The 11915-nt window shown below is 35.7% G+C and overlaps 1 protein-coding gene across 1 annotated transcript in view; it reads right to left on the bottom strand.

The window, feature by feature from the left end:
- Positions 1-431: 431 nt before the first annotated feature.
- The window catches only part of MTBP (MDM2 binding protein), a 71901-nt gene continuing 60417 nt past the window's right edge, over positions 432-11915 (bottom strand). The window contains exons 18-22 of the mRNA XM_024741254.1: positions 7539-7805; positions 5711-5957; positions 4867-4980; positions 1783-1848; positions 432-509 (exon numbers count right to left, since the gene is read on the bottom strand). Of these exons, the coding sequence (XP_024597022.1) occupies positions 471-509; positions 1783-1848; positions 4867-4980; positions 5711-5957; positions 7539-7805 (733 nt within the window). The 3' untranslated portion in view covers positions 432-470. The remainder of the gene's footprint in view (positions 510-1782; positions 1849-4866; positions 4981-5710; positions 5958-7538; positions 7806-11915) is intronic.

Genomic DNA, 11915 nt, shown 5'->3' with positions numbered 1-11915 from the left:
GGGGTAAGGGAACATGGCTAACTGTGTGAATTTTCTTGCCAATATTTTCTAAATCAGGGGCCGTCCAATAAATCACGCTATTGGAACACATGAGAAAAACCACTGGCAATGTCTTACTTAAGACTTATTAATTTAAATAGGCCTAACAACAAAGACATTTACCAAGAAGTAAAGAAATATCTTTTTCTATTTATTGGAATAATTAAATAACCAAGAGTAAAATTTGTAAACATATATAAAAATATTAAAAAATTAAAATATAGTAAAACTATAAAATAAGTACACAATTAAAAATACATTAACTGAGCAACCTCAAAACTATATAAATATAGGATATTTATGAAATTCTTTAGAGATGTAACATCTACTCTTTGAATAAAGTTTGAAATTTGTAATTTTCAAACTATGGAAGGAAAAAGTAAATAATAGCTCTGTCCAATTTATAATTATCCAAAGAGAATGATTTTGTGCTATTTCTTGCTTGTCTTTTCTAATACCCATTCAATCACCTAGGGAGAGAAAAAAATATGATTATGGTACATTTCTATTGGAAACACAAGTGATAGAAAAAGATATTGTTAAAATTTCAAAAGAGTAAGGTAGAAAATTTAAAGCAAAAAATAACCTGTCAAAATCTTAAAATATATATTATCTTGAAAATACATTTTACTAGCAGTTACCAGTGGGGACAGGGGAAGGGGCAATATAGGACTATGAGATTGAGAAGTACAAACTATTATGTATAAAATAAGCTACGAGGATATATTGTACAACACAGGGAATAGAGCCAAGATTTTATAATAATTAAAAATGGAGTATAACCTTTAAAAATTGTGAATCACTATATTGTACACCTGTAACTTACATAATATTATACATCAACTATACTTCTATTAAAAAAAAAACTAAGGAAATGATTATCACACACACAAAAAAATCAGTAGAGCGGTTACCTCCAGAGGTGATGCAGTGGGATATGGTGGGGAAGGGATTCTTTGGGGGTTTCCAAGGTCCCCACAATATTTTATTTCCCAGGTTGCACAGTGAGTGATCCCAAGGATATTCTCTTTTAAAATTATGTTTTTAAATTGTATGTGTTAGGGAGGGTGGGAGGGAGGGAGACGCAAGAGGGAAGAGATATGGGAACACATGTATATGTATAACTGATTCACTTTGTTATAAAGCAGAAACTAACACACCATTGTAAAGCAATTATACTCCAATAAAGATGTTTAAAAAATAAATAAATAAAAATAAATTGTATGTGTTTCTTTGCATATGTGTATACATATTACATGTTAGATCGTGAATTTTTAAATGGAAAAAAAACCCACATTTTATTTTCTTGCTCAAGAAGACTTTTTGCTGAACTTCCGCTGTGGAATACAGTAGTGTTCTCACTGGACAAGATGAAGCTTCTACTCTATTTTCTCACCTTTATTTGAAAATGTACTTTCAAAGCATCACTAAAAAGAAATTAACTAAACTTTGAAAATAGCTAATAGAAATGGATTAATTTTTCCAGCTCTTTGGATTTTTTTTTTCTGTTTCTTTCTTAACATCAGTTTAGAAGCTCTTTTGTTAACAGAGAAATCTCTTAAATACTACTAAAGATTCTGCTTGCATAAGTCTATTATTAACTATTTTAAAGAGTGGTCATAGGGACAAAGTTGAAAAGACCACTCACTAATTCTTACTGCATATATTACAGCATCACAGGTACTAACCTGCAATAAAATAGCAATTTAATTGAATGTCGTTTCTTGGGAATAATTTATTTACCTGTACAACATTGTTGCTTGCTGTTTTCTTCATTTCTTCAAATAGACCCCTTGAAGTTTTAAGATCCTAAACGTAACAAAATACAGCAGCTTAAATCTGCACATTAAATTACAGAGAACAAGTCATTATTAAAAACTTGAGATGATCCTAATTCTGTAAGTATCAACATGAAGAGGGAGATACTACAAAAAACTCAAAGTAACAGATTATAATTTAGTTCCATCCTGAAAGGTCAAAGTACTCTAACCAAAATACATCCACGCCACTCTAATCTCAAATACTCAATGGCACTGACCAAACCTAAGCCCCATCCTCAACTATGAGTAGCCACATTAACTTCATTACTCAGGAAATGAATATACAGTTCATATTTATTTTTCAGATAAAATAACTTTTTTTCTCTCTCTTCTTTTTGGCTATTTCATTCCACCACAAAGAGGGAATGCCATAGGAAATAAAACTGAAATCTCTGACTTGTAAAAAGGTAATGACTATATCAAATTATATTATAAAAAATTTTAAATCCAATTGTATTAAAAACAAAAAGTAATCCTCTGTTGCACTTCCAAGCTATGCTCCATTGAAGTAGTCACTTTGAATTCTTTAAGCTCTTTCTCTTATTTATACCGTCATGTTTCTAAATAATAAGCTTATACTCTATTTCATGATTTAACAGTTCTAGACAGTGATTGCTGTTATCCCAGATTCAGGTCTCTGAATCCTCCCACCTCCCTTCTCTTCCTCTCAGTAACAGCTGCACCACAATTTTTTGATTAGTAAATAGTCAATGTTTGCATTTTATACCTAAGCAAATATAGTTCAATCCCGAGCTAAGTAATGTATAACGGTTATAATTTCTCTTTCATCTGTTTTGTTTATCCTGTAGTTGAACTACGTTTGCTTAGTTTTCCACGTGTATAATCCTACCCCCACCCCACAATGCTGTGAAAGACTGATTAAATGTACAGCAAAGTTCTTCAAACACTCAGGGATCCTGGATAATCTCTCACTTCAGCTTTTCGTTTTTGCTTTTGTTTTCTTAATTGTATTTTTTTAAACTGGAGATCCTTCTCCCATAGCCTGCTCCAATTTGGTCCAATTGCTCCCTCAGCCTGGTCCCATTGGGACTTATCTTCCCCAGTCTAGGTTAGTTTTTCTTTTATTTCTTGATTCAGTCCCTTGTTCTATTGAATTTCATCTTCTCACAGATTTGTCAAAAGGGTAAAAAAATGACAGAATTTTTCAGACCTTCCATGAATGAAAGTATCTGTACTGAATTTTCATACCTGACTGACTTCTAGACCAGGTATAAAATACTAGGTAAATCACTTTCCTTCAGAATTTGAAGATACTGTTCTACCTTCTTCTGGCACACAGAAAAATCCAATGCCACTCTTATTGATTCTTTGTATGTAAACTACTTTCTCTCCTGGGAAGCTTTTAGGAAATATTCTCTCTGTCCCAGGATATGTGACATTCCACAGTGATGTGGCTTGTAGAACTGTCATCCACTAGGCTGGACAAGCTGTGTGCCCTTTCCAGCAGGAGGAGTGCGTCCTTCAGGTCTAGAAAACTTTCTGTTATATTTTTGAGTTTTTTCTCCTCTAGTCTCTATTTTTGAAACTCCTATTATTAGCATATTGGATCTTTTGGATTAATTCCCCCATTTTCTTATCCTGTGTTTAATGTTTTTATCCTTAATTTTGTCATTAATACTAATTTCTGGTAAATTTCTTAATCTCAACTGTTCAGCCTTTCTATTGTACTGATTTTATCATATTTCTAATTTTAAGGAGCTTTCATGTTCTATAGTTTTTGGAAACAGCATCCCATTCCGGTTTTGTGCACCCAATTATCTTCTCTCTGAGACAATATAGTTTTTTATGAAGTTTTCTTCAGCTTTCTGCTCCTTCATAGTTCCCTTTGTTCCTTCATGTTTTGGCATCTGCTGTATTAGAAGCTTTTCTCAAAAGTATGCTAACTCTTGGCTGTCCAGTCATGTTTTAAAATGAGATAGTAAAAATCTTACTGGAAGCTCTGTCTGTACAGAGCTTGTTCATTGGTATCTTTACAAGGTAGGGGAATAAGGGGCCAGTTGGACTATTTACCGTGGCCTCCAATTCTTTTTTCTCCAGAGACTATTTCCTGCATTGTCGCAGGGGTGGGGTGGGGGGTGGTGAGGATAAAACTATGTATAATATACTTATCTGTAGTTAACATTGTGGGGGAAAAGCGTGCAGAGCAAACTGAAGGCTCCCCAGTTCACTCTGTAGATCTCTATTTAACTCCTCTTTTTTTTCACCTGGCACCTTGCCCCTGCTTTCCATGATACGTGGCGTCTCCAAGACCTGAGCAGGTCAGAGACCGTGTCTGTTGAACTGGCTTGCCTCTCATAGGTGTCCCCAGGCAGACATTTAGGCTGTCACTTTTTCTACTCTGTTATACCATGCTTCCATGTGTTTTTTTTGGTTCAACAATGTATGAAAACATTTCTACATTTCTCCTTTCCTCTTTTCTTAGTTTTTGTACTTTCAATACTGTCTTTCTTGAGAGATTTTAGAAGGGAAGGGAATCGAATGCATGCGGTCCATCTGCAGTTTTAATCAGGAACCCATATAAAATTGTGATTCAAGTCAGAAACTCTGAAAACTGGAACTAATCTAACACCATCTAAGTTTTACAAAATTGTCATCTGAATGGCCGATCTGTCCAATGTCTTACAACAAGCAGATAATGGATCCAAAATTAGAAGCTGGGTGCTTCGATACTCCCTCCAGTAGTTTCACTATATACTAAAATTACTTGAATAAGTTGAATAAAGTAAGTGGAAGCTTATTATCAACTTAAGTCAAAGGCTTGTTAGGGAAACACTGAGGATACCAGTTAAAGTGCAGTTTTCTACATCTGAGAACTAAAATCAAATAAATCAAATATAAACTTTTTGACTCCAATTTTTCTACCTCCATTAAAAAAAATTGGCAATAAGCTATCAGTGTAAAAAATACTCAGTCAATATTATCTTGTGTCAAATAGGAACATTAGAACTTGACCTCGATTTTGCCATCAGTAGAGAAGACACTGTACCTTTAGATAGAACTTCGAGATCTCAAAGAGACGCTGGCTGCAAGCCGTGAAACATTCGTGAGCCTCAGTAATCCTGTGTTTCTTCAGGGTTTCAGTAACTACTTCTTTCAATATCTTGAACAGAACATAGTATACAACTAATATGTCTTGGAAAAGGTACAAACATATTATTTCAGCTTTAGAGTTAAGTTCTGTGAATCACAGAACCATGTAGCTATGCTAAAGATAGGTAAGCTCATTAAGACAAAAGCATCTAGAAGAAAGGAGATCTGAAACAGTGACACGATCACACGTGTCGCAGGCTATCTGTCAGGAAGAGAGGACTAGAGTATCTGAAGAGAGGAATTCATATCCTGAGTTCTGAATCAAAATCTGAGTGTAAAAGGTACACACAGCAGGGATATATAGGTGTGTACTTATTTTTTATTATGGAAAATGTCAAACACTGTAAAGAGAATATTTGTAACAAATCCTCATCTCGATATATCTACTACCAGTTTCAAGAAGGATCAATTTGTGGCTCTTTCTGTTTCACTTATATGCCCCCACTCACTTTTCCATTATCCTTCTTGCACTGAATTTTTTTTTTCCTCCATTTTTTTGGGCCATACCGCACAGCTTGCAGGATCTCAGTTCCTGGACCAGGGATTGAATCCAGGCAAGGCAGTGAAAGCCCAGAATCCTAACCACTAGGCCACCAGGGAACTCCCCTGAATTATTTTAAAGTAAATTAAAGATACCATTTCATTTCATTCATAAAATTTTTAGACAAACGTTTAAAACGAATCAAATGAAGAAATTTCTTCCCGTGCAGAACTAAGAGAGTCAGGAAATAAATCTTTACCCGTGTGTGTTTCTGTGATCTCGATTCCTTACTGGGCCTCGATGTTTTTGGTTCAGGCGCACTTTTTTGACCTGAACTGGCATTTGTAGTGACTTTGGGAGTTTCACTGCTAAGAACTGGAAGAGATGGACGAGTCACAGATAACGATCTCTCTGCCCGTGGCTTTCTGGATGTCACTGCATGATGATGATTAGTAATGCCACTTCTCTGAGAAAGAAGAGAATCTGAACTTTCAGATTTCACAAGTCTAATGGGGGGGAAATATAAAAATGCAGATTAAGTGAATCAACAATGAAGTCCATTTTCTGTCTTAAATGTTACAACCATAACCACTGACATATAAACCCAAGAAAAGCAAACACAATTTCTTGCTACTACTGCCTTAGATAAGCAGTCGACATCATTATACAGTTGCTCCCTTAGTTCTTCAAATGAGTGACTAGAACACGGAAGGCAATGAATAACATTCTAGGATTTCAGCTAATATTAAAAGCTAATAGGAAAAGCAACTAGCAACATTACTGTCACCCTCCCCGTTAATTTACAATTTCTCACATAAATCAGGGATGGCACTCCAGGCAATGCTATTTATAGATCCAGTACTCATCTGCCAAGTACTTATACTTTTCTATTAAGATAATTTTGATGAAGAAACCATAATAATCATGCTTGTTGTAGCTATGCAACTACCTGAGCAAAATAAATAACAGTGTTAAAACAAACAGAAATAAAACTATAAAAGTAGCTCTTGTTTCAATCTTTCTAGAATGTTTAAATTTCCTGTTACAAGATAGGGTCTCATATTTTTCAATTCTGTTAACCTAGAGGCTACAGTGTACTTTCTTGTCTGGAACACATATCTATCAGTCACAGTCAGAAATAAAAAATATTATTACAAAATACAGTATCCTAAATATTAATGGATTTGCTTTTTAGCTTTATCGCATGTAAATAGTACCATGAACTTGTAAAGTCCTCATGAAAATAATTTAGTTATTCCCCATCAGGGAAAAAGTATTCTAACAATTTTCACTGTTTAAAAGAAGATTTGAAAGTTTCACTTTAAGATATTTGATACTTTTTGAAAGATTTACATATAATAAGAATTTAAGGTTTGTTTTAGGTGTCAAAGACCTAAATTTGACAAAGGTTCTAAAGATATATAAATTCAATAGAAATTAGAGTGTTTATCTCATAAGCTTCTAATTTCTGTTCAGGTATTTGGATATTTTATTTAGCTAGCAAATAAATTAGCTAGAAAGATCTCATTTTTCATATATTATTATGTAGGCTTTAAAGCTATATTTTATATGAAACAAGTTGTTTTAAAACGGTACCTCATGGGAATTTCCTGGTGGTCCAGTGGTTAGGACTCCTCGCTTTCACTGCCATAGCCCAGGTTCAATCAAAAATGGTACCTCATGAAACCCCTTGTTTAAGGGGCCAGTGTAGGTAGGAAACAGTGAGAAGAGAGCTAACAGAAAAACTGCATCCCTAAACATCCCCTTCAACAGAGCAGCTCAGCTGCTTAATGTATTGGATAAGATCGCCAGTGTTCCATGGCTTAAAAGCTTTACAACCCATCGTGCTGATGGGCTGTATATTAGCATATAAAGCAAGAAACAATGTGTTTTTTCCAAGTCATTTCTTTGTATAACTTATAAGCATAATCATCAAGTGCTCACAATACAAACACAATTCCTGGTATGAATGAATTACATTAAAATCTGCACAGAAAGCAGCTTAAAAATCTGAAAGATTAATTCAATTACCCTCGGACTAAAATACTTTCTGTCAAGATACTATCTTTATGTACTTAATATACCACCTTTTGCGGGGATAAAGGCAGTTCAGATCTTTTGATCTCCTTTTTACTCGGGAGACTTCAGTCCGGAGTTCACTTTGTAAAGCTTCTCCATCAGGGACACTTCCGGGCTCTGACAAAACTGCTGGAGACGGAAGAGGGCTCAGTACGGTAGGTACTGGAAAACTTTCTCTGGTGCATGTAGTTTGAGTTTCATAACGAATAAGACGAGACTGAAGTTCTGAAAATCCCCCATCTCTTTCTAATGCTTTTCGGTCATCCAAGCAATATCTAAACAAGAGAAAGATCTTTAAAATCAAAGACTCCATGGCAGCCATGGGCTTTTCCCTGCCAATTAGGGAAAAGCAAAACATATACTTAAAAAGTTCTTACTAAACTTCCTAATAATTGTTGGAAGGTTGAGTGAACGGCCAACTTCCCTCACAAGTTCAGTTTTTTCCAGCCTGCCTGCTACACAACATGGCAAAAAATTAAAAAAATTTGAAGTACAATCTGATTCCTCTTTGACTGTTTCTGGGCAACAGATCAAGTTAATCCTCTGGCTTATTTTCAAAATAATACAGTTGCTGTTTTGATACTTTTTAAATCTCTACCAACCTCTGATACTTCAGCATGGCTGATATGTAATGACGTGAAATGCTAACTTCTGTTAGAAAGAACAAGTTTATTTTCAACACAAAGATTAACAACAAAGATTAACAGGGTATAAAGGCATTCTAAACTGGCTCACCAAACACAGCTCAGAACATTTTGAAATTTCCCTTTGAAACTCATTTCCACCTTACTGACTGATTGACAAATTTTCCTTCAAACACTTCAGCTGTGTGTGCATTTGGTTTCTAGCTAAATCTGATTTAACATCAATGAGATGTTTGCTCAGTGATTTAACATCAATGAGATGTTTGCTCAGTGAATGCTTCTGGACTTAAAGAAATCCCATCTCAGGGACTTCCCTGGTGGTCCAGTAGTAAAGAATCTGCCTTACAATGCAGGGGATGCAGGTTCTATCCCTGGTAAGGGAACTAAGATCCCACATGCTGCAGGGCAGGGCAACTAAGCCCGCGAGCCACAACTATTGAGCTCGCACCTCAACTAGAGAGCCCGCGTGTCGCAAACTACAGAGCCCACGCACCCTAGAGCCTGCACGCAACTAGGGAGAAGCCCGTGCGCCGCAACAAAGAGCCTGCGCTGCAAGGGAAGATCCCGCATGCCTCAATGGAGATCCTGCGTGCCACAACTAAGACCTAACGCAGCCAAAAAATAAATAAAAATAATAAATAAATAAATGCTTTGATAAGGCTTAAAAAAAAAAAGAAATCCCATGTTGTTAAGTACAACAAATAAGCATATCAAGAAAATCACCAATGAGATGTGTGACCTTGGAATACCCTTCACATTCTCCCCTTCTACATCAAGGAAACAGTTTCACATATACGATGACAGGACTTTAAACATTAAAACCTTTTTCTGTTATCTGTCCTCTTTACTTGTAAAATTCTAAGAAGTTCCTTAGAGTCAGAACTTTGGGTCTATAAGCTTTTAGTTCAACACTCAAGGAGTGTATCATTACCCTGACCTGATTGCCTGACGGAGGTTTTCTCTTTCTCTTGTGACACATATTTGATTTCTAAGAGTACAGACTAGAGAGCCAGACTCCCTGGATTTAAATCCAGCTCTACCACTGTGTGAACATGGCCAAGCTACTTAATTTTATCTATGCTACTGCTGCCTCTTCTGCAAGATGAGATTCGTAGCAGTTATCTCAAAGAGCTATGGTGAGGATCATGAATGGGTACACGTACGCACTCAGAAACAGTGCCTGGAACATGCAAGCAAAGCTGTCAATAAATGTATGCTGCTGCTCTTATCATCACCATCATCATCATCAGTGGTTTCATTTTCTACCACAGCAAATCTTATGCTATGCTGATGATATGTAGCTCAGCCAGGATTCAGACCCAGGTTGGTGATTTCAGAGTCTGACTTTAACCAATTTAGTATGCTATCTCTCATGTAAAGTGTAAGGGTCATCTACTTAGGGGTCAACCCACGGCTGAACATTAGAATCATCTGAAGAGTTTTTATGAAATACTGATGCCCAGAGTTTCTGATTTAATTGGTCTGGGGTTGGAATCAGTCTTGGACATTTTTTTAGAAAGCGACCTAGGTGATTCTAAAGTGCAGCTAGGACTGAAAAATCTCTGATATAAACCAACAGTTTAATTTAACAGGAGGGAAAAATGAGCTCCTAAGTTATACTGTTAACTGGTGGCAGAAGAGTGACTAGAACCTAGGTCTCTCAATTCTCTAACATTCTTTCTCTAGTCTGTTGTTTAATAAAACACATTTCATTAAAAATCAGCCCCAACCCTAAGGATTACTGATGAGTCCTATTTCTATCCTGGGCGATTGACAGAATCTAGAAAACCACTAAGAACCATGAATGTTAAGGAAAAGTTCTAGGAGAGAGGAAATGTAATTCCTGATTGGCTTACAGGAAATTTTTCAGAGAAAAATAATGCATAGTTTGACTCCACATGCATACTTTTTTCTACTCTAAGATTCTGATTCTAAGATGCAGATTTTTTCCTTCCAGTTTTAACATCTCTTAATCACAGCTGTTCATAATGTCATGCCTCCAACTGAATTATGTGCACTGTGCATATTGACTTCAATTGTCATTTAAAATGTCTTCAAAGTGATTTTACTATGATTTGGCATCAAAACAAAAAGTGACTTTGTAAATAAGAAAGGAACAGAAACAGAGTAGCAGGGTGCGTATGTGATAATAGTGAAGAAAAATATTCACTGTTGGATGAATGAGTAAACTTCCACATTTTCTTGCAAAACAATAACCAAATGCAAACAAATAACCAAATGTGTCCAAAGAAAGAAAAATACCTATCAGAAGATGAAGCTATCATTGTCCTATAACTACAAAATAGGCAAGATACTGCCTAGCACACACCAAGCAATGCCGATGAAAGCCGGAAAAACTGCCAAATCTCTTGGAATACATGAAAGAAAGTTCAGAGCAACAGGAGGCTGGTGTGGCCAACTGACTCTCACAGTTTGACAGTGGAATTCAATTTGTTGTTAAAGAAGATGGTGCATCTTACAATCAATGGTATCTTACACTCCAGGATAGGAGAGAGAAGTGAAAAACAAGTCAACTGTGGATAGATTTCATTTTGGCTTAAGTAAACATTGATCTGTACTTGAGCAGTTTATATATTTCTTCCAAATATTCCTTATGTTTGAGTAGAGGAAAAGCTCAAGGATTCCAAAGGCTCACGGCAATGTAAGAAGAGAGAACTTTCTTTGCAGTGTCATATTTACTTTGAAATTTCATTTGAACTTTGCTTCAGGTAGAAACATAATCTACATTTAATGTGAATAGGACCTCACACTATAAACCCAAATCCTGAAAATAAAGCATGTTTCTGGATTCACTGTGCTCACCTCCTGCAACTTTCTTAGTTTGATCTCAATGGCCCCAGATTAAATTTACAGCAAGGAAAATGGAGTCACAACTAAATTTGTTTATTTGCTTATAAGGGCAGGCAATTTCACTTTTTAAAGTCCTCAAATTCTTATTTCAACTGTTTTTTTCATACTCAGACAGACAGAAGTTCAATGTTGTTGCATGTATACATACGTTGTTCCTTGTTATTATTGAGTAGTACTGCTTTAATACCAGTTAATTTATCTATTCTCCCATTGATGTACACCTAAGGCTATTTCCAGGTTGTGGGTATTATGAATAAAACTGCTCTGTGGGTTCTTTTACCAGTCTTTTTGTGGTGTTAGGTTTTCATTTCTCTTAGGAAAATGACTATTAGAAATGCTGAGCCAGGGAGTCTGAGTATGTTCAGTTTTATAAGAACCTGCCAGATCCTTTTCTGAAGTAGATAAATCACGTTATACTTCCACCAAAAATGTTCCAGGGTTCTGATTGTTCCATACGCTTGTCAACACTCATCGGTCTTTTATTTTAACCATTCTGGTGGCTGCACAGTATTTTATTTTATGGATGCACTATAATTTATTTAACCAACCTCCTACAGTTAGACATTATTTCCAATGTTTCTTATTTTAAATAACACTGTGAAAAATACCCTTGCCTAATAACTTTCAATGTAAACGCTAATTTTATCATTAAGTGAAGTTAATCAATCTGATATTATAAACAACTGCATGGCTTTTGGTAGATTACCGAGCAGCCCCCCAGACAGGTTGTAACAATTTATATTCCAAGCTGGCTTATTCATGTCCCTTTACCTCCACCATGATTTTATGGGTGAAAAGGATTCTCACTGTTGTTTCAATTTACATTCTTAATGTAAATTTAAAAAGCTGACTGGTGAAGAAAACAACTCT

Source organism: Neophocaena asiaeorientalis, unplaced genomic scaffold (assembly GCF_003031525.2).
Source record: "Neophocaena asiaeorientalis asiaeorientalis breed wild unplaced genomic scaffold, Neophocaena_asiaeorientalis_V1.1 scaffold177, whole genome shotgun sequence".
Classification (NCBI taxonomy): Eukaryota; Metazoa; Chordata; class Mammalia; order Artiodactyla; family Phocoenidae; genus Neophocaena; species Neophocaena asiaeorientalis.
The sequence above is the reverse complement of the archived record's forward strand: the minus strand, read 5'-3'. Positions and strand labels throughout refer to the sequence as shown.